Below are 27,850 nucleotides of genomic sequence, written 5' to 3'. Positions count from 1 at the left end.
AATAAGAATGGGTTGGTTGCTAAATTAACCACATCTGTAGAAATGAGAGATACATTGGTACTGCCAATTTCAGCAGCTTTTACTTCAGAGCCTGTTTGTCTGGCAGAAGATATAGGTAAAATACAAGTGCCTGAGCTGCAGTGAAATATCCCAAGTGATATTCCATTGGCTGAATACAACTTACTAGCAAAACTTTTGAAAAATATTAATCAACTGTTCACAAAATGCACTGAGAAATATCCTAGGCTTTGGAACTCTTATCTGAAAACAGTCTATAGAGTAGTACAGGCGGAAAAGCACCTTGATGTATTATTTTTGTCTGCACCACTGTCAGTTGGGAGAACTGTGGCGCTGTAAAGGGGGAGCATTTCAGCAGAGAAGAGGCTTGGTGCAGAAAGACTATATGGTATGAGAACTCAGCGAGGGTCACTAGAACTTAAGGATAATGCAGCTAAGCGCTCTATCCCACTGTGCACTGTGCGTTTCCTAATTCTTAAAAAAATTGAAATATGAAGAGCTGAACAACAATCCCTGACAGCTGAAGGTTTTTCATGCATCAGATACAAGAAATTATTAAATAGAAGGAAATCGTACATGTTTCCAGCTTTCAGAGCTATTTTCACCAAGCAATAGAGACCTGAACTTTAATGCAATTTTTTTTACACCCCTCCTTCCGCCCAACTCTACTGGCCCGAAATATTTCTGTGACGACAGTAGACTTCACATTCTGCATTCTGTCACCTCCCCACAGCAGCCTACTCACTTTAAGTTATTTGCCTACCCCTAGTTAAGCTATCCCATATTACTACCTTGAAAAAGATTTCTTTCCTCACTCCCTCCTTTTCAGAATGAAGATACTGCATACAATTAAACTTAGTTTAAAAACAAATCATGATGATCTCTCCTAGTGTCAGCTGTAGATTTTATTGCATTTATCTTCAATGCGTTGTTCCTACAGAACACATTACGCAGTGGAACATTCAGCAAATGTATGCTCCCTACTCCCTGTGAGTATGTTTATACTGTTGCTGTGGATGTAATTTCTGGCTTGGACAGATGTACCTGCACCTGCTTTGACAGAGCTAGCACTAAAAATTGCAGTGTTGTTGCATCTACACAGGCAGTGGCACAGGTTAGCTGCCTGAGTGTATAAACCAGGAGATAGGGTGGGACTGTACTTTGGATACTAGTCTGTCACCACCCATGCTGCCATAGCTATTTTTAGCACATTAGCTCAGCCAGAGCTAGCGTGGGTATATCTACCTGAGCCGGAAGTTACACTTCTTGCTGTACTGTAGACATAACCTGTGACATTAAACATAATTGTTATGTTTCAGTCATGTACCTATTCAAAGGAACATCTATTTAAAACAATGGGATGGACAAAACATTTGACCAGCAGAGGGTCTAACAACCATATCTCAATTTTTAATTTGGGCCAAGAATTTTTTTCCAAGAAGCCTCTTGCATATAGACAGAATGCCCTGTACTTAAGACCCTTCTTTTTCAGTTTAAACTAGGGCTGTCAAGTGATTAAAAAAAATTAATCATGATTAATCGCATGATTAATCATGCTGTTAAACACTAATAGAATTATGTAAATATTTTTGGATGTTTTCTACATTTTCAAATATATTGATTTCAATTACAACACAGAATACAAAGTGTACAGTTCTCACTTTTCTTTATTTTTTATTATAAATATTTGTAATAAAAATAATATTTTTCAATTCACCTAATACAAATATTGTAGTGCAATCTCTTTATCATGAAAATTCAACTTACAAATGTAGAATTATGTACAAAAAATAACTGCATTCAAAAATAAAACAAATGTAAAACTTTAGAGCCTACGAGTCCACTCAGTCCTACTTCTTGTTCAGCCAATCACTCAGACAAACAAGTTTGTTTACATTTGCAGGAGATAATCCTATCCTCTTCTTATTTACAATGTCACCTGAAAATGAGAACAGGCATTTACATGGCATTGTTATAGCCAGTGTTGCAAGATATTTACATGCCAGATGTGCTAAAGATTCTTATGTCCCTTCATGCTTCAACCACCATTCCAGAGGACATGCTGATGATGAATTCTGCTTGATAACGATCCAAAGCAGTGAGGACCAATGCATGTTCATTTTCATCGTCTGAGTCAGATGCCACCAATTGAAGGTTGATTTTCTTTTTTGGTGGTTCAGGTTCTGTAGTTTCTGTATCAGAGTGTTGCTCTTTTAAGACTTCTGAAACATGCTCCATACCTCGTCCCTCTCAGATTTTGGAAGGCACTTCAGATTCTTAAATCTTGGGTTGAGTGCTGTAGCTATCTTTAGAAATCTGATATAGGTACCTGCTCTATGTTTTGTCAAATCTGCAGCAAAAATGCTCTTAAATCAAACAACATATGCTGGGTCATCGTCAGAGACTACCATAACACAAAATAGATGTCAGAATGCGGGTAAAACCATGGAGCAGAAGACATACAATTCTCCTCCAAGGAGTTCAGTCACAAATTTAATTAACACATTTTTTTTTTAAAAACAAGCATCATCAGCATTGAAGCATATCCTCTGGAATGGTGGTCGAAGCATGAAGAGGCATATGAATGTTTAGCATATCTGGCATGTAAGTACCTCGTAATGCCGGCTACAAAAGTGCCATGCGAACGCCTGTTTTCACTTTCAGGGGACATTGTAAATAAGAAGCAGGGCAGCATTATCTCCCGTAAATGTAAACAAACTTGTTTCTCTTAGCGATTGGCTGAAAGTAGTAGTCTGAGTGGACTTGTAGGCTCTAAAGGTTGCATTGCTTTGTTATGGAATGCAGTTATGTAACAAACAAACAAAAATCTACATTTGTAAGTTGCACTTTCATGATAAAGAGATTGCACTACAGTACTTGTCTGAGGTGAATTGAACAACACTATTCCTTTTGTTTGTCATTTTTACAGTGCAAATATTTGCAATCAAAAGTAATATAAAGTGAGCACTGTACACTTTGTATTCTGTGTTATAACTGAAATCAATACATTTTTAAAACGTAGAAAAAAAATCCAAAAATATTTGCTAAATTTCAATTGGTATTCTATTGTTTAACAGTGCGATTAAAACTGTGATTAATGGCAATTAATTTTTTTAATCGTGATTCATTTTTTAAAATTTTTAAATAAGTAGGAGAAAAGGAAGAAGTTGACTGTATGCATTGCAAATGGTATGGCCCAATTGTTAAAATGTAAATATTTACAGGCTAATAGTTCTAAGACTACAACAGTAAACTGTTTATTTGAATAAACAGTTTTATTTGGGGACTAGAGATATATTGTTTTCTTAAACTCAGAGTTGACATGTTTTGAGTTCTCTTTTAGTTCTGCACTAAACCACATTGATTTACAGAATTCAAAGCATTAATCTACTGAATACTTTTTTCTCCCGTCTTTCCGTCCACCAAAATAAACTCTGATATTTACCCTGAAAAATTATTAATACTTTTTTGCACTGATTTTCATCTCTTTTTGTTGTTGTGGTAATAAATACTGATAAATTCCCAGGAAAAATTAAATAAAATAAAAACTGAAAATGAAGGGCCCTATCTGTACTATAAAAACTGAAGAAAAAGGGCATTGTCCCTGCCCCCAGGAGCTTATAAATACAACACTTTTCAAAATGCCATTATACTACCTTATTTTCTAACCTTTATTATTATTTGTATTACCATTGTGCCTAGGAGCACAGACTAGGAGCCCACTGTGCTAGGTGCAGAACAAACACAGGACAAACTGATGGTTCCTGTCCCAAATAATTTATAATCTCATTAATTTCCTAGTATAAGCAACAGAAACACAAAAGGTATTTACTATAAACCTAGGAGCATTCCATTCCACAAACCTGCTCTTTTTCCAGCATATCAGCTTTTCTCAATATCTTCATTGCATAAATATGACCCGTATCTTTCTTCTGGACGAGGCGTACCTAAAATTAAATAGAAAACCATAATTCTAATATACCTCACAAAATTGTTAATTGTAATATCTTGGAGGATTGAAAATTGTTGACACTTAAAAGATGCATTTGATTTTAAAATCAGGAAGACACAAGAAAGAAACAAACATGACATAATCCATATTATACACTTTTACACCAAATCAGAAGTTGTTTTTTTAACTTTAGTGATCAATAGATTTTAGATCTCTCTTTGGGATGATCAGTATTTTGACAAATTCATAGTCAAATCAAATATCATGTTCTTTAGATCAAGGATGTTAATTTGTACAGTAAAATCTTAAGGGCTTGTCTACACTTGCAAATTTTCTGAAATAGCTATTCTGGAATAACTCCCTATGTGGACACTCTTATTCCAGAATAAATATAACTTTTTCTGATTTAGCTTAACCCACTTCCAAGCAAACAGGACACATACTTCCCCAAATGCTCCTCTTCCTATAACTTTCAGCGATTCAAAGTCATCTAAGCCAAGCCTAGTCCTCTTCAGTCGCAGGAATTCTGTTTCTTTGCGTGCATGCTGTGACCGACGTAGTTTTTTCTATGGAAACATATCACGTGATAATTACAAAGTTTATTGTAATTTAAGTAACATACATAACTGAAAATATTTTGAATACATAAATTATATTTTAGAAAAAGAAAGTTTTAGACCATAGGAAATGTAATTCTCCATCAGATCTCTGGTCTATCTAGTCCAATATTCTGTCTCTCACATGACTTGCACCAGATGCTTCAGAGGAAGGTGCAAGAAACCCCACAAAAAGCAGGTGTGAATATTCTGTCCCCCCCAGGAAGAACTCATCCTAGTAATTAGAGATTGGCTTCCACACAAAAAAAAGAAAACATCAAAAAAAACCCCACCAGCTTCAGTTCTCCATGTTTACGACAATAACATTGGTATTTCATGAACAATTATAGAGATGGTGGGGAATTTTTCAATGAAATTTTTTTTGGTCAGAAAGTATTGATTCATCAAAACCAATACTTTTTGCAGGAAAAGGTCTGTTAAAATGGTTTTGTTTTTGTTGTTTTACTTGAAATTTTTTATTTCATCATCTTAAAAATGGAAAATTCTGGTTTCCCTGTTCAAAATGTTTTTTTCTTATTTGCAATACAAACTAGTTATACTAACAAAAATTAAATAGTTGAAATTGAAACAAAACATTCTGAAATAAAGGAAACATATTTCAATTGGCCAAAAACAATTTTTATTTTGATTTTCAGTTTATAAAAATATTTGAGATTTCAACTTTTCATCTGGATTCAGGACAGAAAATGTTTTCAAAATCTTCCACAGGACAGGAAAACAGATTCTTGCTCAGCTCTTACTGCACCTGTACTCCAGCCCCCGTTGTGTGTTTTTTTGTGCTACTTGCGTAAAGAGACAGTAAAATAAATAAATAAATAAATATATAAAAATTACACGGACAAGTCTGAGGGGAAGTTTAGTTACTGGTTTCCACTATACATGAGAGAGAGGAAAGAGACTTTGCTTAAAGTACACACCAGTGTACAGTGACCTAAATAAACCCAATTACAACGCTTGAGGTTGGGTGTGAGTGGGAGGACAGATACCAGCTGATGGCATTTCAAAGTATTTTTTCCAGTGAGTCTTCAAAACTTGACCATTCACACACAAGAGGTTGAAATCTGCTACAGATGTCACTGGGTAAAATCCACTGGCCCAGAAGACAATTCTACTTTGGGGGCTGGGCAGGTGGGAAAAGTCAAGAAAAGCAAAAGCGCAGGTTCCATGATTTGGACAGGGGGAGAAAAGGCAAAGGGCAGCAATGGGCAGCCTGCTGGGCAGCAGAGATCAATATTGACCATCTACACCAAAATCTATTTGTATTAGGCAGGCAACTGGACGGTCATTGCAAGTCCCAATATATTGTAATATATGAAAGCGTCAAAGGGCTTCATTCTGAGAGATGCTGAGCACCTCACCTTCCAGTAATGTTAACAGGAGTTTAAAGGCGCTGAGACCCATGAGGGTCAGGCAATGAAGTCATAAATTTTTATACTATATTTTTATCATCATTTAAAGCCACAAGATGGCATTATATGCTCACTTGCTCTCTACTCTCTCTCCAAAGAGAGATGTTATGTTAAATGCACCAATTCAAGAACTGTTTGAGGTAGATTTCATTGTATTCTTATTGCATCACGTGAAGTGCAATACAAGAAACAATGATGTGAATGACCACAGCAAGGCAATTTAATGGAGGAAATGTTGAAAGATCCAGTGGGTGTGATTCTCTTCTCACTTACATTGTTGTGAAGCAGGGTTAACTCCTTTACAGCTATAAAGATGGTGTAAGGGAAGGAAAAGCTAGGCCCAGTGTTTTAGAAAACAAAGGTTTGGTTCAGTGAAAATATAAAGCCACTGTGGCAAATTCAGCCTTCCGGTGAGTACATGCAACTCCCATTGACTTCAGTGGAACTAGTCACATGCTTGAAGTTAAAAACATTGCTGAATCAGGTCCTATAACCTAGATCCTCTCTTCTGTGTATTTTGTCTTCTGCCTGTATCATCCAAGTGTTTCTGGCCCTTTTTTCTTTCCTTCCCAACTCCTAACTGAATTTCAAACAGATTTGTACTCCAAAAAACAAGTGTTATGTTACATTCTTCTTGGGTGCCTCTATCAGATTGGATTATAAGTACTGAACAGGGGTGTGAGCAACATTTTTTTAATTAAAAAAAATTAAAGCTTATTAATGGCTACACACTAAAATATGCTATTTGTTTACAACAGCAAAACTTATATAATAAATAAAAAATCTCAGTATCATGTTGGATAATAAGACTGTTAACAGCCAACCATATACTCATCGAACACCAGCTTTGAACAGCAACCATGAAAGATAAAACCTTCAAATGTATTTCAATTGGTATTACCTCTTCATCTGCCAGGCCTTCTTCTTCCATGGCCACTTCTAGCTTTTTCTGCCTGCACAGGTAGACATACAAGTACACATTTAAAAAAAGAAAAGAAAAGAAAAGAAAAATATATCAGACAGTACAAAAATTCCTTCACTTCACAGATCTCCCCTCCTTATCCTTGACACAAACTGGAGGATGGAAGCGTAATATTAAAAATGTGCAATTTTAGAGTTCTCAATGAACCCATTTCTTGGAAAAGATATCCTGTATAAAAACAAGGGATTTGCACTATTGTTTAAAAGAGAACACCATGTACCTATGTCTGTCAGCTCTCTAGTCACAGAGCTCCCATTGACTACAGTGGGAGCTCCACACAAAGGCATACACGACGATATGCCCCAGTTAGCATATGTCAGTTATTATATTTTGACAGCACCCGATGTCTGCATAGCATTTCACATAAAAGATGATAAAGTCTTTGCCCCAAAGAGCCATCTATGGTCCCAGTCCTGCAAACACTTACGAACATACTCACTTGTGCCTTTACTCACATGTGACCAGACCTGTTGAAGTCAATGGGTCACATGGGTAAGTTTATATAGGTGCGTAGTATTTGCAGGATTGGTATCTAAAGGTCCAAATCCTAGATACTTTCACCCTCATCACTTTACTCACATGTATGGTCTCATTCATTTCAAAAGGCTCATACATGGGAATAAAGATTTTGAACAATGAGTGCTAGGATGTTACGTTCTAGGGTTTCATTTTGAGCCCTTCTCTAGTTAAAAATCAAGACTTTTTCCCATTTTGAGAAATATAGTAGAATCTCCTAAATAGAACTCCCCAGTGGACAATCTATCCTCCCAACTGGGAGTGAGAGGCCCACTTAATAGAGTACCAACTAAATAAGAAGCAGCTCAAAAGATATTAAAACCTGTTCTTTGGTTGTATAACCTCAATAAAAAAAACCCTTCTGTTACAATAGAAACAAATATTTCATTTATTGAAACATAGTATTCATTATAATAAAGACGTGGTATTTTGACACTTTAATCAGTAGCTTTACATTGTGATGTAGCTGGAAACTAGGAATGGATGATATAGAGGTTAAAATGAAGTTGGTTGGGTCTATACTAGTGCTTCTGCAATTAGTACCACCAACACTAGTGCAACAGTGAGAGATTTTAACAAATATGCTAGCCCAAACAAGATCTTAGTGCTGAGATATATATACACCATCAAAAGAGTGTCCCCTCAAATGGTTAATAATTTGGTTAAAAATCAATACAAGTTTCTAAGAAAAACTTTGTGCAGGGACTAAAATGACTTTAAAGCACATACTTGGTCTGTAGAAACACCACACAAGGCCAGTATAAATAAAAAGTTAAACGTGTGAGAGAACCCAGCCACAGTACCTGGTTTCTCTCTCTTCATGCTGTAAAATTAGGTTGCTGTAGAAGTTCTCCAGTGTAAGTTTGGCCACAGTCACTCTCTCCCGGGTGTGGTTGCTCATGGGAAAGGATGTTGTAGTCCCTGCAGTCATTGCCATAGTAACATGTACTGAAACAGAGCACATGAAGTTACTCAAAGAAACTTTTTATTCCCCCCAGAAAAATCAGAGGCACTGTGAAATTCATGGGGAAGACACCTCCCTTCTATGTAAACAAATCCAAAAACGTAATATTGTAAAGTTAGAGAGACTTAGTAGGGGAGGATATGCTACCCATTCATCAAAAAATAACAGAAACCATTCTACTGGCAAAACAAGGAGTGAATCATATCAGAGAACCATGCTGGCTACAGGCAACTAACCCTCATGTACTTGTCCGTGCATTAATAGATTTACCGCTGGCTGACTTGAGTCCTGCCCAAAACAAATATATAAAAATAAAATAAGTCTGGGGCAAGAGGAGAGATGCCATCCATGTAGCTCTCTAAATGTAATATGTATGGATGGCACAAGAAAGTTAAGATTGAAGAAATGCAAATCCTTGCCAAAAAGAAATGGTGAAAATGACAAACGAGCAAACACAGAAAAAGATAAGATAAGACAGGCATAAAAATTTGATTGCCAACTATCTTACTTTTAAAACCCATTTAATAGAACTGAGTACTGACACTTGGATAATACAGTATCTAGAAATCATCCCCTCAAAAAGGCAACTTCCTTAGTTTATGGAGAGATTTTCCTTACTATAAAAATAATAAAAAATGGATTATGAAACTCCCATTGCTGCAAATGATCAGACTCTGCCTTGTGATTGAAAACTCCCTCAAATACCTTTCCAGGTCATCTCCGTCAGGCCCATTTACATGCCATATTGACAAATTGGTAAAGAACTGTTTAGGACATTCAGAAAGGTGTTTTCAGGAGAAGTTCCTCACATGTGGAAATCACTGCAAGTGCGTGTTTAGGCCTTTTCAGGCTGTGAGGGAATCCTCCTAGACCAGCACACAGTCATTCCAGGTTTGCATCTTAAATACCTGCGGGACAGGGGATGTGGTCACTGAGGGGCAGGATATGGTTGCTAGGAAGCAGTCTGGGCGCTGGTTAAAAAGACCAAAATCCCACCCTATTCTGCCGACTGGTTTTAGGGCTGGTGTTCCATGAGCTGAAACTCCCCACAGCGGGAGTGAGCAAAGCCAGCTCAGCTCTCTCAGATCCAGGGGAGCAGGGCTGTTAGGAAGTGTTCTTTTCTCCTAGCAGTCATGTTCTAGTCCTGGGCTGGCCAAAAGCATGCTGGGAAATAAAGCAGTGTATAAGCTCTGCCATTCCCCAAAAGAGAGAGAGAGAGAGAGACCTGGGAGAAAGCATTCTGTGCTGATGGCTCCTTCCTGAAAAGCTACTTTCTTGTTTGTTTGTATAATCCTTTTGCTTCATTAAAGGGATTTTGAGTCAGCCTACTCTGACAAATACCCAAATCAGTGTCTGATCTTTGGATATATATTGTAATGCTTTTTTTTTTTTTTTTTTTTGGTGAACTGATAAAAAAACCCAGACAGAGGTAGGCTTTTAGTTTATAAAAGCCACGAACATGCCTTTTTTTTTGGTCTGACCTGTCACATACACAATTAGGTAGCTTGCGAAGATGGCATTTGGTCTTGTTGACTTTTAATTGAATTTTATGTGGCAGTAAGACATTGTCTCTTTGCTAGAAAAGTACCTGCTGTGCAGCAAGTAGTGGAGTTTTACAATAATATGTGGATAGTATTATTTTAACTGTGCATTTTGGACTATGCCCATGTGCCACTTATGAGAATAATGTGTGTGTATTTATACCTACACAGCGGGGATACTGATGAACTAGCAATACAGCAGATTTTACAATCCTGTAGCTACTTCTGAATTTTTTATCAGTATTTTATCTCCTTTGATTTTCTCCCAACAAGACCTACTATCTGTTCAGTTAACCTATTATAATCTTTATTAACTACAGATAAATACTAGACAAAAAAAATACAAGAGGTTGTCCTCTCTTACTCCAATACCACCAGATGCGCATACACTCTCTCTCTCTCTCTCTCTCACGGTAGCAAGTTTTCCAAAAGTCAGAAAACTGATCTACAAATTCTCTAGCCATTTCTATTAATTATATGCTGTTTCAAGTCACTCCGCCGATAGGTGGAAGTCTTGATTAATTATAAGTGTACTGTATTCCTATTGTGTCCATACACATTGTAAGAGTTTCACTACAGTTCTCTATTGACAAAGACAGTGAAAGAGAAATACAGACCAGGTGATTTTACTACTGAAGTTCAGTATTTGCACACATTCAAACTGAACAATTCCAATTACCTCTCCAGATCTGAACACAGAGTTATATCAGTGATCAAATTATTTGCAGGAATGATCCAATATGGCAAAACCAGCCTTTTGATCCTTTAGGAATTTTGGCACTGAATGTATTGTTAACCCAGGCTCAAAATGGATTAAACTTTAGTTAAGGTATAAAGACTTTTCAGTTGCACCAGCCGGGTATTCATCATTTGCAAGTCTAGTACTCCTGGTTGGCTAAAATAACAATATAATTTTGTTTCCTGTTCATTTGTTTTCTCCATGCTCCTATACACACAAATGCAGACGCTACCAAACAAGGAGTCTCAGTCACTTGATTTCATTAAGCCTGGAAAAAGGAGATAACAATTTTGGCACTACAGCACTAGACTATAAATAGAATGGTTGATTCTAATTGAGAGTAGTTCTAAAATAAGAAAATACAGAAGAGCTCCTGATTAGTAAGTTAGTGATCTCAGAGAAAGCTATTTAAAAGATAAGAAGCTTGCCATTACTGTCATAATATAGCATAAAACAACCAAGAAAAGGGGAGAATTACTGTTGCAAGTGTCCATTTCCAAAATCCCATTTGCCTTCCCCCCGCACATCAGCCATTTCTCTATTTTGCAATTAATTCTTTCTTCAGACTAAAGAACACATTTAGAACACATTTTGCTTACATTGCGATAGTCACATTCAAGTAGCTAACAGTTCCAGCACTGTAAACAAAATCATCCCCAAACCATCCTCTCAACTAAGGGCCTAATCCTAATCAACTCCTTTGATTCTCATGAGTGAGAGATGAAGAAGCACAGAGTTCTTGCAGGAAGTGCACAGCACCTTTCAGAGTTGTGCCCTAAATTTCCACATGCACACACACACCCCCCACTCAGTTGGGAAGAGGCAAGCAAAATATTTAAATCTGGCCTTTATAAACAACTGATGCGGGCAGAGGGTGGGGTGGAAAATTCAAAGGAAGCCCTACTCAGAATTTTGGCTGAACACTGCATTCACTGATCTCACTATATCAATCAAAATGTTTTGAAAAAGGTGCCACCCACATTTCTTGGAAATGCCCATAAAAGAGCCATTAATCCACCCAAGATCATGCCTTTTACATAATGGAATCATTCAATTCCTGAAGTGCCATAAGAGTTGCATTAGGTTTATGGAACTACAAAGAACACAGCATTTAAACCAACTAGTCATATTTTGCTTAAAGCCTTCTGGCTGAGAAACCCAAAGCCCTTTTCAACATACATGTCTATTACTCTGGAAAAATTGATATAAAAGATTATGACTTAGAGACATCACCACAATCTGATCAACATGAACCTTTACATTTACTACTAGTAAAAATTGCTTAATCCATACCCTCTCCACCCTTTTAAATCTAATATCTTTTCTAATTGGACTGTGAAAGGAAAACTAAGCACCAATTACTACCTCTTCAGTCTACTCTCAAATCAGTTGTATGGCTGGATTTAAATCTATGTCAGTCACCAGCCAAATTCCTGAAATCACTGCTCCACTGGTGAAAACCTCCACATAGCACAGTTTCTGCTACACAAATGGCCATGCAAAGCCCCTTGCCCCAAAACTATTATTCTTCAGTGTTGACGTGGACACTGAAATTTTGATTAAACCAAAGCATATTGGAGCATTATAGTGTCTGTGAGATGGAACCACTTGCTATAGGAAACCGGAAGAGGAAAGCTGGAACGATAAAGCAACTTGAAAACGACTACCCTCTAATGAAACTGACTCTCAGGAAAGTTGGTAGCATTTCCTAGCAAGAGAGAAATGAGCACACAAAGCCTGTCTCTCTCATATTCAGAGCACTGCATCATCTCCAGACATCAAGAGATTCTGATGAGATCCAATTCAGAAAGGCCAGAAGAACTTAAGGGTGAGGTAGTATTAGATCTTGTGGGTAGCTGCCAACTGACAGCAAGCATGGAGTTGTTGAGTCCTGAGTCACTGCATGATAACTAGAGACCCATTGCTACTTACACAAAATAGCTATTTACACTGAAGGTGTGGGTGGCAGAGGGAAGTGGGAAAGATGATCTAGTGGACAGTAGACTGGCCCTGGACTTAGACTCAGGAAATGTAGGTTCAAATCCTGGCTCAGCCAGAGACTTCCTGCCAGAGACCTTGGGCAAGTCACTTAATCTACCTTGTGCCTCAATTCCCCATCTGTAAAGTGGGGGTAATACTTCCCTACCTCACAGAGATGTTGTAAGGATAAAATCCATTAATACTGTGAAACGTTCAGAAACTACATTGATAGGGCCATAATAAATACAGGCTAGAGAGAATAACCATGACCTCAGATCCTTCTCTCAAACCTTTCTGGCTCCTCGTGTTTTGTTTTGAATATTTTTTTTATTTCTATCTTTTAACGGGAATTCATGCTTATGAAAAGGTGTTATAAACACTGAAAACTGAAGACAACAGGCAGAGGAATGACAACAGCAGAGGAATGATATCTTTCTCAAATACACTTCTTATATTCTGGGGACACTATAGTCTCCAAGCCCATTCGATCCTTGATATCTCTAGGAGAGGCTGCCAGCAACAGGGCAAATTAGTGAGAGTTGCAGTGGTAGTTTTCTTGATGTGGACAGCTCTCCAGCAAGAACTGGACTAAGGTTACCAGTCTCATTAAAGATAAACTGTCTGAACAACTGCATTCGATGGTACTATTTGCTACCACTCATCGAATTAAATGGCATTTGAACCAGACAATGCAAATATTCTTCCCAGCCACTACCATTTTTGTAAACTGTATATATGAAATTTTAAAAGTTAGTTTTTAGCTGCTCTGAAAGCCAAGGGGGATATTTACTAGATGGACATTGTTGCTAAGAGAAAACAATAGACAAATTGGAGCCTCTTGTATTGAACACAAAAACTTCTGATTTTCTTCCACAATTTTAACAAACATATGCCTACAGTACTACACATTAAAATGAGTTATTCAGACTACTGGGTCTCTCACATTTTAGTGGGGAAAACTTTTGAAACCCCTTTCTGCTCTTTTGGGTTTAAAATGCAACGCTTATGTCTGGAGACCTGAGGATAGGGAATGCCTGTTCCTGTGACAACTATGGCCCTTTATTAAATGGTCAATAAAGACTCACTAATGCAAGCCAGTACGCACTGGAGCTTCTGATTTCTAGAGATCACGGGCCTAATTCTCTGCTGATGTAATCAGTCAAGACTGCACTCAAATCATGGAGCTATATCACTTACACACAGGTGTGTAATGTAAGGACAATATTGAGAAATAGTTTCTCGCTTCAAATCATAGCTTCCACAGTGCTCTCAGTGTAATACATTTTGTTACTTGATCCCAAGTTTCTCTTGAAATCAGGTATGCCAACTGCAGTTTCAAAGAAGACAGGGATAGAAGGGAAAAGGCAAAGAGGAGTTAAATAGAGTTATGCTCAGAGAGTCATTCAAATGTAAAAGCACACAGTCCAGTAAAACAATTGTCTTCAGAAACCCAGGTATCACCACTATATACAACAATGAAGTGTCAGCTCTTCTGAAGAAGAAACCACATTACCTTTACTGTTGTACAGTTGCTTGACTAAGGACAAATGTAACAGCAGAGCAAAATTGAGCGCCAAAACAATGCTGCCTAGTGCTATTTTTTAAAAAAATGCAAAGTTCTATCTATGAAAGTAGCAAGGAAAAGGCAAATTAAGAGCTTCAGAATATGAAAACCAGCTCTCCCCTCTCTAAATTATTCAAATCTTTTTTAAGAGAGACAGAGGCAGGAGACTAAAACAAAACAAAACCCACAAAAGCCACAAATAACTACATGATTCACACCAAAAGGCAGTGGGCAGGGACAGCTACAATGGATGAAGCAATCAAAGAGTCAGCAGCATGAGGTGATGTGACATGCTAGCGAGACACGGGGGAGGAGAAGCAGTAACCTCGGACACCAGAGGCAGCTTCCAAAATATGAAATCAGCCCCCACACTAAAAGGTTACCACTTCTGTCTTAGCTTTAGCAATGCCTGTCCATGAATATCCTAAAGATGAAACTGAGGGAGAAAGAAGTCAGCTTGCATTATCCACCCTGAAGAAAGGTGTGTCTCTGCACTGTCATTTGCCACTTGTGCAGAATTTGGTATTTGTGTTGCTCACCTTTTCGCTCTGCACATTCTTTTGCATCTACTCTTTTCTTGCACAGACTTCAAATCTTCATGTATATCAAACTTATTAAAACTTGATCTTCACCAACTCAATGTTTCTTTCTACAAAGGCTTCAAAATCCACTACCATAGCTGCATGACAATCCAGAAACTGGAAAAAAAAACACTAATCTAAAAGCTTTGTTGTATTAAGTCTCAGAGCAGTATGCAGACAAGAAAAAAATCGCACCTTGATGGACTAATGTGGACATGTCAATTGTGGAGCAACATTTTGCAAACTGCCTGGGGTAGATGATAAGACTATACCAGTGGTAAGCAACCTGTGGCCCGTCAGGGTAATATGCTGGTGGGCCATGAGACAGAGTTTACATTGACCATCCACATGCACAGCTGTCCGCAGCTCCCAGTGGCCACAGTTCACCATTTCCAGCCAATGGGAGTTGCAGAAAGTGGCGCGGGCCAAAGGGACATGCTGGCCACCGCTTCCCGCAGCTCCCATTGGCCGGAAAAGGCCAATCGCGGCCACCGGGAGCTGTGGGCGGCTCTGCCTGCGGATGGTCAATGTAAACACTGTCTGGCAGCCCGCCAGCAGATTATCCTGAGGGGCTGCGTGCGGCCTGCGGCAGCAGGTTGCTCGCCACTGCTCTATACTATTGAAAGATATGATTTCACATTTTTGAGTGAAATAAAAGATATAGGACCTGATCCAAAGTCCACTGAAGTCAACGGAAAGACTCCCACTGACTTCAATGAACTTTGAATCAGACCCATTAAGAATTAATCTTATTCTGGTGACCTGGGAAATATTAACTACTAAAGTATTGTTACCCACAAGTTTAGTTAGCAGATCAGTAAAACTTTTCAAACGCTCCCTTTTGGGACACTGAACAGCATGGAAAAAAATTATATCCCTACATAATTCATGTTTGACAATAGCACCATCCTTCAAAGCCTCTAATTTTGTTTCCTCTTCTACTTTTAAGTAGCAACTTTTACAGACAGGTATAACAAATCAGATGCTTAACACATACACTTTTCCTTCCTTGATAATATTTCCATATAGGTCCTTACTGATACCTTAAGAATGTGTTTTCACAACCGTCTAAATTTAACAGAAGGGAAAATGAAACCCAAAACTTCAGTACATAGTAATGAGAGGATTAGTTCACTACCATTTCCTTTATCCTTAAACGTTCATTTACTTTACTTATTTACCCCATTACCCAGATACTCTCTAAGTATCTACATGGGGAACAAATATTGAGTAATGTGTTCTTCAATCTAGTAGATAAATGTATAAAACAATCCAATGGCTGGAAGTTGAAGCTAGACAAATACAGACTGGACATAAGGCATACATTTAGGATGGTGAGGGTAATTAACTACTGGAACAACATACTAAGGGTCGTGGTGGATTCTCCATCACTGACAATTTTTAAATCAAGATAGGATGTTTTTCTAAAAGATCTGCTCTAGGAATTATTTTGGGGAAGTTCTATGCTTATGTTAGCCAGGAGGTCAGACTAGATGATCACAATGGTCCCTTGGAATCTATGAATCGACAAACCATTTGTCATTATTTTCCAGTATGTATTAAGCTATCTGTAACTAGGTTCACATGAGTTTTACTATCTTGAGCTAGAGAATGAATTACGTTTGTTCTATCTGAGTGAACACCAAGCAATGCAGAGTAAAATTAGTTCTCTCAGAACAGGCTTTACTATTTAAACATGAAAAGCACTCAAATGTTTTGGCCATTTTAAGTAATTCTTGCCCTCCCTGTGGAATGTCCATAATAAGTCACCTATTATAACCACTTACAGTTAAAACCAGATATAGCTCCATGACTCGTCTGGCCACAGCTAATACATCAAAACAGTGGACACTCCCAACATCTGAACTCTAAGACTCTGAAAAAAATCTGCAGAAGGTATTCATAGACATGTAGAAATGAGAGATGAAAAAGACCTATTAGACAGATCATTCAATCCATCAGACACTGCAGCTCTGTTAATGGAGACATTGGGAATTCTCAGAATACTGAGAATGAGAGCCTAGAAAAGAACTAGGAATTTAACCAGTTAAATTTATCCAAATGCCCATCTGTTGTGTTCAGCATGGAAAAAGTAATTGTTCTGTGAGTAAGGCCACATCTACACTAGTGAGCTTACAGGGGCACAGCCATACGGATGTAGCTGCACCGCTGTAAGATCGGTCATGTGGCCGCTCTATGCCGACAGGAGAGAGCTTTCCCATCAACATAACAAAACCACCTCCATGAGCAGTAATAGCGCTGAGCACACTGCCACTTAGGCCGGCGAAATCTGTGTCACTCAGGAGTGTGGGTTTTTTTTTCATACCCCCGAGTGACATAAGTTTTGCCAACATAAGTGGGAGTGTAGACATGGCGTTAGATTTTAGAAAAACTTTAGTAAGCATCTAAAACAATGGGCCAAATTAAGAGGGGATCTGTAAGATAATGTAACTTAGATCCCCTTACATTCAGACAGACTCCTAGAGCTACATATATCCTGTCTACCCAAGTGTAACTGGGGGTCTTATCTAGACTAGGAAAAAAGGTGTTTTGAGTTAGATACCAGGATTTAAATCAGACCTCAATACCTAAAGTAGCCACAGTTTAACACTGTCACAGCTAACTGTATCAACCATGAGCAGCTAAATCTAGGTGAAAAGTGTTATCATCCTACATCTAGCCTACAAAAAAGTTGAGGTTTGTAAATACTAAACATACTCTCACCTGCTTTTCCTCATCTACAGGACATACCCTTCATTAAACCACAATCAGCTAACATGGTTGTGGTGGCGGAAAACTGTATATATTCTAGGTGTTGATTCAAAAGACCTCTTTTGTTAGCAACATTATTTAAAAAAAAAAGCACCTTTTTTCTAGTCAAAACAGGCACAGAGTACAAATGAGTTCTAAGGGAGTTTGTCTGAACTCAGGGAGGACTAAGTAATACCACCTTACTCACTGCCTTTGAATTTGGCCCAAGGAAATTAATTTTCTTTTTCATTACAACACACTACCAGTAATTATAAGGAAATATTCCCAAATATGGAATATAAACTGAATATTGGAGTTCTGTTGCACTTAAGGATTTCCTGCTATTCAACTAAGTACAGCAGCAGCAACCTCCTGAAAACAACAGCCTGTGATTCACTGCTATTCTACTTTCAACAAGCAGCAAGCAGAAGGACTGACAAATGCAAATTCATTTCCCCAACAGGAAAACATACTGGGCGGGTAAAAGCTAGGTACAAAAAAAGGTTAATCTCTCATCTAGCTCAAGTAGAAAAGAAACATTTGACTCAAAACACCTCAGTATTTGTTTTGGTTAGCAGTGGAGATGGTAGTTATCTAAAGTTTAGAAACACTAAACTACCAATAAGGTCGTTTCAGTACCTAAACATTTAACAATACATACATATTGCAATTATAGCCTCTATATTCCTCTATCAGTAGCGGTTTTCTCTATTCCCATGACAACAGTACAATTTTGAGACATCATGTATCCAATACATACAGTCAAAGCTTTACTGTTCTGCTGAAGTCTTACCAAGCTCAGTCTCTTCAGAGCTTTTCTCCTGACAAATTATTTTCAAAAAGAAAGTATTTGCTCTTTGATTGGACAGGGGGCACTAAGATTTCAAAATGCTTTGCAGATATTAATGAATAATTGCTGTGAGACAGGTAAGGATTATTATCCCCATTCTAGAAAGAAGGAATCTGGGAATGTGGCATCTACGCTGTACCACCACCGCGGGTCATAAAGAAGGGCCACCATGACAGGGAATAGAATAAAAGGTCCTGATTTTCAGAGGTGCTGAGCACCCATATTTCAGCCAACTATAATGGGAGCTGTGTATTCTCAGGAAAATCAGGATGATGGCATCTTGACTTCCAATCCTGGGCTGTGTTAACGTGTCTCTCTCAAAGGTTACTGTAAGTTTTGAAACAAATTTAATTTTGTTTAGAAATTTCATTATTTTTGGCAAGCAAGGAAAATTATGTAGCACTTTTTCTAGAAGATAAATACAGTTGTGTGCACTGAAACTGCATGTCACACATCACCTTAGTTTACGATATTTTTTCCTCCTTGTCATAGGACTCATCTTGGACTCCACCTGAAGTACAAAATATGGGTAGGCAAACTCCTTTTAACTGGGTTTGAAAACAGTGAATTGCTCTCTGGCCCAAAGCACTTAAGCGTGTGCTTAACCTTAGGCTGGTGCTTATGTCCAACCCTATTCAGCAAAATGCTTATTTTAAGCTCCACTGAATTCACTAGGACTTTAAGCACACGCTTAAACATTTTGCTGCAAAATCTGGGCCATGAAATAATTAAGAAGAAAGCAAGATCAACTCTTCAGAGGCCTCTCACAAACTTGCTCTTTCTTAATTAATTATTGCGTTTCTGGTTCTAAGGAAAACAACACATTTCTTTTTAGACCTTCCTTCAAAAAGAATGTACCACTTCTCACCATGAATAAACTGTGGGAAAGTATCTAAAAATATATATATTTTTTACACAGATAACCTTTCTGAGCCTGTGATACCATCATGGTGAAAAGACATCACCTAACAGAGTGTGGAGTTTCTATGTACAAGACTATAAAAATAATAGTAAAAATAGTAAGAGAAGTGGCTTCTGATAAGGGAGTTTTATGGAAAATGGCCTGACACTGGAATTCCGTTCTACCCATAATCCAACAGAGCTCAAATCTGTTGATCTTCAGGGCATGCTGCAAAGACCACCTATTTTCTAAGGAGTTCAGGGAGGCAGGAGCACAAGCAGGACTGGGATTTATGGTCTGAGAAGGGTATTGTTGGGGCTTGATTTTCACTTTTTGGTTCAATATTTCTGTTGTGGAGGCTAAAAGACCACTGAATTTATTCTTGTTTGTATGGTTGCATTTTTAATGTATCCAAAGTCTTCCAAGTCTTGGACAGGCACTTTCAAATAATATAAAATAAAATAAATGCAATAAATACACATGGTAAATCTACGCTAGCAAAGGAGAGGAGCTCTAAAGGAGAAGCAAAGTAGAAACTGGATGAGTTGCTTTGGCGTGTTTTACGCAGGTGGTCAGATTAGATGATCTAATGGTCATTTCTGGCTTTAAAAATCTATGAATGCAGCTAGAACTGTGTTTCTGGGAGCTGGTTCAATTCCCACTGCTGACAGATTCTTTTCTGATTCTGATTTTTGGAGTAGGAACCAGTCAGTGGATAAAGCAGATGCTGTGTGGAGCAGGAGCCTGCTGGAGAGATGAGATGTGGGACACACACAAATGACTGAAAGAATCAGAGCTGTCCAGAGGATTCAGGGGACCTGGGGTCTTCGGCGGTGGAATTGCCGCCAAAGACCCGGCACTTCGGTGGCGGGTCCCGGAGCAGAAGGACCCCCCGCCGCCGAACAGCCGGAGCGGAAGAAGCTCCAGGGGCCTGGGCCCCGCGAGAGTTTTCCTGGGCCCCCAGAGCGAGTGAAGGACCCCGCTCCAGGAGCCCTGGAAAAATCTTGTGGGGGGCCCCTGTGGGGCCCAGGGCAAATTGCCCCACTTGTCTCCTCCCCCCCCCCCCCCCCGGGCGGCCCTGGAAAGAACCTTCCAAGTGCCTGGACCTGGAACCATGGAGGTGGATGTGATGGGTAGAGTTCCTTCCCACCCCCTCACATACAGCCAGGTTCAGCCCACCCATGCCGCAGAAGAAAGATTATTTCAGGAAGGGACCATGAGACTAGCAGCAAGGTCCCTACAGCAATAAAGACTGCTGCAAAGGGAAAACATTTCCATCCTGTGTTAGTATCAGGTAACTCTAGAGTATAAAATCAAGGGCAATACTATTCTAATTTTGCACTCTGCTTGTGATGCTGAGTGTAGCTACAGTGCTATGCTACTGTCTGTCAAAGACACTCTTCAGCAAGGTGTCACAGGCTCAGAAAAGTAAATGGACTCCAACTTTATTTTCAGATCTATTTCAGAGAATCCAAGGGCATCCCCAGCAAGGTGTGTGTTTTACCTCTGAGCTCTCCGATGCTTGGACTGAGAGAAATCTTATTCTATTCTATATAGCTTCTTAGACTGCTCTCATGACTGTAGTATCTGAGTGCATTAAGTAACATGATAACACATCTGCCACACATTTGTTCTCTCATCCTTCCCCCAGGGACAGAAGTGTGTGCAGTGGAGTGGTTTGTTTTGACTTTTTTAAATACATGCACAGACACACACATTGCTATATGAAGAGGAATACTTGTGGCACCTTAGAGACTAACACATTTTTGTTAGTCTCTAAGGTGCCACAAGTACTCCTGTTCTTTTTGTGGATACAGACTAACACGGCTGCAACTCTGAAACCTGTAACATTGCTATCTGTTTATATTGGAGCAGACAGGTCAAAAAGGGCAAAGCTATGTCCATGCTATAAGAGTGACAGCAGCAAAGCTGCAGCATTGCCACTATAGTACAGATGCTTCCTGGGTCAATGGAAGGGGTTTTTCCATCAGCATGGTTAACAGACTTCTCTGAGAGTCAGTAGATAGGTTGACGGAAGAATTCTTCCATCAACCTAGCTGTGTCTACAGTGAGGGTTAGGTTGACCTAAATACAGAGCTTGAGGCACGACATTTTTCATGGCCTTGAACGACATAGCTACGTTGATCTAATTTTTAAGTGTACACCTAGCCTTAGAGGGGAAGGTGCTAAGGTTTGTGATGGGCCTTTGTTTCTGTGGGACTTCACTCCAGTCTTGGGCTTGCCCTGGAGACAGCTCAGGAAATGGGTGGCGTTTTCCTTTATATTAATCTCTACCACTCAATATTTCAATGAAACTGTTTCCCCGTTAAATGACTGCTGCATGCCAATGTGTGGGCCGTCTATATTCTGTTTAAATGTGGGTATTCACCCACGAAAGCTCATGCTCCAAAAGGTCTGTTAGTCTATAAGGTGCCACAGGACTCTTTGCTGCTCATTCTGTTTAAACCAACTTTTGCCTGCTTGCTGTGAAGAGGAGCATGTTAAAAGGCTTCGAAAACATAGTAAGATTATTAATACATTCCCATGTCCCTCTAGTTCAAACTATAGTAACAAGGGAGACCATTCTTTTGATTAACCTTGTATTCAGTGAGATCAATCATATTTAAAAATTAGAGAGTCTCCTAGATGATCTCATATATTGTACCTCTCCATATTACTGATGAGCTGTTAGATACAGTTATTTATCAACAATGGCCACTTTTACAAAGCCTAAAAAAGCTTTCTAGCATGTGTTGCTTAGTTCCTGCATGCTGTTCAGAGTCTACACATGGACAAGCCAGATCAAACAGTGGTGCTGACATGGGGCAGAAGCCTCCTCCATGCATTCAGGGCTGACATTTCTTATGTTTTGATCTGGGCAGTTTGATCATACAACCTAGTGTTTGCTAGCCAGCTTGTCACTAACAAAAGCGATGTCTGGAAGAATATATATGTTTGACTTAAGACACAACAGCAGGAATGTCCAACTCCAATGGCCTTCTTCAGCTCTTCTTACACATTCCTTATCCTGGCAAACCTCCCATTGTCTTTAATAGGAGATTTACCTGCAAAGGTAGTACTGAATATGTCATCTACTAGTGATAAAGTTGGACAATCCCTACTGCAAAAACAAACACACATGCCTGGGTCCTGGCTGCTGATACTAGCATTTAAGAAATGAACAACTGAAAAGTTAGCCATTTTAGATGCATATTATGCATGTACAAAGGGAAAGGATGCTTCTGTGGTTAAGACAGAGGAAACTGTATTAAGTAACTTTGAAGATTTGGGTTCTATTTCAACTCTGTCAAGGATTTCCTGTGTGACTTTAGGCAAAACACTTATGCAGTGCCTCAGTTTACCGATGTGTAAAATAGGGATACCAGTTCTCTATCTCACAGGAATGTTATTAATGAATCCATTTTAGAAGTTCTTAAAATGATTTATAGTATTTAAATTGGTTGAAAACGCATTTCTCTCTTGGAGCGCTGGGTTAAATGTTTTAGTGCGTATCCTGCAATGGGACCCAAATGGGTGAACCCACCAGATCTGACTGCAGTGACTGGAAGCTATTATTAGTATGCCTATTTCATCTGAGTCATCACTGTATATATTGGTGCATATTTGTGTCTTTTTTGATAGTGTGAGAGAAGCAATTATGATACTTTACTCTGAAAAGTGTGTATTATGTAGGTGCCCCGAGCACAGGATGAGCACATATTTTGGTTTCATAAAGTGAAACAAAGAAAAGATGACAAAAGGAAAAGAACTTCTCTGAATATTAACAATTTAATGCAAGTGACCAGTTAGGTTTGGCAATAACATTTCCCAATGTGGTTACATTTTCCCTTGGCTAAAAGCAAAATGTTGCCACTAGGTGTTCAGTAGAATATATTTAACTGAATGTCTCTCTAGTCAACGTTTACATATTCTTTTACTCATATGCAAACAGTGTCAGATACTTTAAATCAGCTCTCTTTAAAAATATTGCCAAATGCATGACACCTGGATATTTTTCAAGTTTCCTTGTAAAGACATCCGTGTAACTAGATCAGATATATAGTTTGCTGCAAATATTTTTTAAAATGGTGAGAGCGAGCATTTTTATTTCACAACACAGAACCTAGCACCGTTTTCCCTTTATGCATTATGAAGTAACAAGCCACATTATCAAAGATAAAGAAAACGTTAAGGCTGATAGTGTGGAGCTGCTCCAAAATCAGGGTCAAGCCGTATGACTTCTTTATGTTTATGATTATTCCTAGATGATAAAAAGGAGTGCTGGAATTATAACTTTTACTAAAAACTATTTTAAAAGGGCTCTTGTGGTCAGAAGAGCGATTGCATGAAAGTAGCACTTATTTACTCAACCAATCAGCTCCCCATTTGTATTCAGAGGCCAATCTGCTTAGTCTAGAGGCAAAAATATGTTTTCACTAATATGTACCATCTTCGCCCTTGGATATCAAGACAGCTATAGGAAAGGGAGCTGGATTTTATTCTAATCATGCATCCTCAGACAGTGGTGGTGGAACATTTTTTATAGTGGGGGTGCTGAAAGACTTTGAACAAAACTGTAAACCCCTGTATATAATGAAAACCACTTCAAGCCAGGGGGTACTGCTGCACCCCCAGCAACCCTAGTTCCAGCATCCCTGTCCTCAGACTAACTAACTAAGATCCTTAGTGGGGCTATAAAAGCAGAGAAGCAGCTGCTGCGGTGGCAGCTCCCTAGAGGGAAGGGTGTGTCTTCTCCCTTCTCAGCTTGTTGAAAGTTGAAAAGGTCTCTGGTGGTTGTTACTGAGTGTTCCGAGTTGCTTTGCTCTTGTTTTGAATATTCTTTGTGTTAAAAAAGTCAGAAAGGTACTTTAACTGAACTATAGTTTGGGGGTTTATTTTACCTCCTCAGTGGCAGATGTTTAATTTCTTTAGAATCTTCCATCCAAAAATCTCAAAGCACATTGCAAATACACTGCTACCTCGATATAACGCCACCAGATATAACACGAATTTGGATATAACACGGTAAAGCAGTGGTCCGGGGGGGCGGGGCTGCGTACTCTGGTGGATCAAAGCAAGTTCAATATAACACAGCTTCACCTATAACGTGGTAAGATTTTTTGGCTCCCAAGGACAGCGTTATATCGCGGTAGAGGTGTATTAACTAACACAGCCATACAGCACATCCCTTATATGGGTGGGTCAGTAGTATTATCCACATTTCGCTACTCAGGAAACTGACCTTGAGAGGGCTAAATCCTGTAATTACCAGAACTCTGTGGATTTCAAACAGGTGTAAATTAGGACAGGATTTGGCCAGAGACACCTGCATCACACAGGATGGCTGTAGCAGAGCTGGGAATGCCCACTCCCCTGTCTTCATGATAGAAAGTCAATACTGGGCATATATACAGTGCTTACCATCTGTAGAGATCAAAGCATTTCACATTGGAGGATAAAGATCTCTATTCTCATTTAATAGATGGGGAAACTGAGATACAGCAAAATTAAGTGAATTAGCCAAAATCATGGTGTGAGCCTAGTGTTCAAAACCCAATCTCTAGTTTTCTTTCCATGTATTTATGTTTTGTATACAGTGCCATCGTCACATGGCCATACTTTGTCCAAGTCATTATACATACAACACAGAGAGCCTATTTTAAATCTTGTTAGGAGGAAAGGAAAAAGTTTTATTTGAAGATCTTTTAAAAAAAAACAAAAATAATCAAGCAAAATACGTAATTTATCAAAACTACATAGTCAGCAAAGGAAGAGTTGAGAAACTGAATCTCTAATCCCAGATGTCACCAGCTGCTCACAACTAAGAACTGAAAGGTCAACATTTGAACCTTTGGGAGAGGCAAGCTATTTCTCTGGAAAGATATCTGCATGTTCTCATGATGAAACATGTTTGAAAAGTGAAGATTGTGCATTTAAGGGAAAAAAAACCCAAACTCTAAGTATCTATGGTTGCTCATAAGATTTAGCATTCAAAACTAAGAGATAGAAAAAAAAAAAAGCTCTATACAGTTTAAATAAGAGAAGATTGAACAAAACAAACCAACCAACCAAAACAAAAAATCAACCACTTAAATGAAGACTGAGCTAGATTCTTCATGAGTACAAGTGCATTAATTCCAGGAGAGTATCATCTGCTTCTATCACTGGTGACTCTTGGGCTCAGAAGTTTTAGTAACTTATTACGAAGCAGATTCTGATGCTCTTCCAGAGACAGTTAAGAACATTCCAACTACATCATGTACCACATACAGTCTCTGAATTAACAAGATTTTGTTTGCAACTGCAGTGATATTTTCTCAAAGTTATGCCAACAGAATATCAAAGGAAAAAGGAACATTGCTCAAAATCATTTTTTGGGCAGCAGCAAAGCAGTGCATGTACACTGCACAGAACAGCTGGGACTTCACAGCAGCCTTGCCTTCACTGGCTTTTTTCCTGGAAAATTTTAATCCAAACTCACATCAAACAGTTAAATGACTATTTTTAACTTGTACTTCACTTTAGAATATTGGGTAATTTTAAGAGGAACCAGATGGCAACAGATTCAGAACCTGAATGCACAGGTCATGTAATAAACTAGACTATTTCTCTTCCTTCCCCACTGACTGAAATGGACCTTTGATTTTAGTTTGTTAGAAATTCAACTAAATTGCAAGTACTACAAGTACAATTCAGATCAGTGGTGGGAAACCTACGGCCGGCAGGGTAATCCACTGGCGGGCCGCCAGACAGTTTGTTTACATTTGCACAGCCACCCGCAGCTCCCAGTGGCCACGGTTCACTGTTTTTAGCCAATGGGAGCTGCGGGAAGCAGTGCAGGCTGAGGGATGTAGTGGCCGCCGCTCCCATTGGCCAGGAACGGCAAACCGCAGCCACTGGGAGCTGCAGGTGGCCATGCAAATGGAAACAAACTGTCTGGTGGCCCGCCAGCAGATTACCCTGATGGGCTGCGTGAGGCCCGCAGGCTGCAGGTTGTCCACCACTGATTCAGATCAATGTTGGTGGAACTTGATCATTGGTATTGAACTCTAACATGGACGTTCTTTGGCTGAAACGACAAAAGCTTATTAGCATGATTAATCTTAGTGCACTTGGCTTTGTTAAGCAGATAGAGATATACTGAGGAGAACAGCGAGAATGAGTGTCCTATGAGGAGGGTTTCAGTCCTTTTGAATGTTGGGTGTTTAGTGAACTGCTCCTAAATTAGGTGAATTAATTAATTATGGCTATGAAATTTGCTACTGCAAAAGGCAGCTTGAGGCTCTTAAAGGGCAAATAAGAATTGTATTTCTAATGTAAAAAAAAGGGGGAGAGGCAGAAAAAGTAATTTAAAAAGATTTCCTTTCAAGGCTCTCTTTATATTTCATACACAAACAAAAAAAGATCATTTGAATCCTTTGCATGTCATTTTTTAAAAGTAATATGCAATCAAAATGCAGATTATTTCCTTTGTCAAAAAGCTCTTGTTCCAATCCTGTTCCCACTGAAGTCAATGAAAATTTTGTCAGATTTTAACGTGAGCAGGATTGTGCCCTATATCAACAGACCAGACGTTTTTCTGGGAAACAGCAATTCTCTTTGAGCAACTAACCGGAGCCACACAGGACTTTTGGAGGTGTGAAAAAACAACAGGTATTTCTCCCTCTCCCCCCCCGCCCAGTGTTTTTAAAATATTTTCTTCTGCTTCTTTAGTAAATACTCATTTAGAGCTTGTCTACACTACTGCTTAGGTCAATGTAACTTACATCACCCAGGGATGTGCAAAAGCCACCCCCCGGGCAACACAATGTACATCAACCTAAGTGCTGTCCACACAACTGCTAAGTTGATGGGAGATGCTCTCCTGCCAACATAGCTTCCGCCTCTCATTAAGATGGAGTAATGCCAACAGGAGAGCGCTCTGTCGGCATACTGCATCTTCACCAGAGATATTAGAATGTAATGAATGCAGTTTCCCCTTAAAATAATATTAGCTAGCTAAATTTTGCATCATTTAAATAGGAGTTTGAGGGACAAAAAAAAAAAAAAAAGAGATTCCCTTGGCCTTTTCTCCCCCACCCCCGTCAAACACATAGCATATTATATTCTTTTCTTTTAAAGTGGGTAGAAAACCCAAGAAAAAGCATAGGCAGGTGCCAAAGTTGATTGACCATGTGCAAAATAACACTCCACATGTATATGGAAAGTCTACTTATTGTAAGTGACTTCATCTTGTAAATCAGATGTTTTGTTGACAAGATGATCACCACCCTTGAATACAAGGAAGCTGCACCCAAAGTACAAATTCAATCATTCCAGACAGGAGTCTGACCTTCCATCCAAGACAAATATGGAATTTAATCTGTACTGCACTGACTGTGGTTTATTAGTTTGCAATATCTGGAAATCATTTACCGTACTTTACCATTCGAAGTGTTACTTAACCGATCTTTTTGCAGTAAAACCCAGCCCTGCTGCCTTGGCA

The 27,850-nt window shown here is 38.9% G+C and overlaps 1 protein-coding gene across 3 annotated transcripts in view; it reads right to left on the bottom strand.

Annotated features, from left to right (window-relative positions):
- The window catches only part of STK38L (serine/threonine kinase 38 like), a 67,281-nt gene that overhangs the window by 20,018 nt on the left and 19,413 nt on the right, over nucleotides 1-27,850 (bottom strand). For 2 of the 3 annotated variants that reach the window (XM_044996638.1, XM_044996646.1), the window contains exons 2-5: nucleotides 8,298-8,442; nucleotides 6,898-6,949; nucleotides 4,414-4,536; nucleotides 3,882-3,965 (exon numbers count right to left, since the gene is read on the bottom strand). In XM_044996638.1, coding sequence (XP_044852573.1) covers nucleotides 3,882-3,965; nucleotides 4,414-4,536; nucleotides 6,898-6,949; nucleotides 8,298-8,442 — 404 coding nt within the window. Of the gene's footprint in view, nucleotides 1-3,881; nucleotides 3,966-4,413; nucleotides 4,537-6,897; nucleotides 6,950-8,297; nucleotides 8,443-14,821; nucleotides 14,950-27,850 lie in introns of those variants that run through there. The other variant, XM_044996654.1, reaches the window with a different exon arrangement.

Source organism: Mauremys mutica, chromosome 1 (assembly GCF_020497125.1).
Source record: "Mauremys mutica isolate MM-2020 ecotype Southern chromosome 1, ASM2049712v1, whole genome shotgun sequence".
Lineage (NCBI taxonomy): Eukaryota > Metazoa > Chordata > Testudines > Geoemydidae > Mauremys > Mauremys mutica.
The sequence above is the reverse complement of the archived record's forward strand: the minus strand, read 5'-3'. Positions and strand labels throughout refer to the sequence as shown.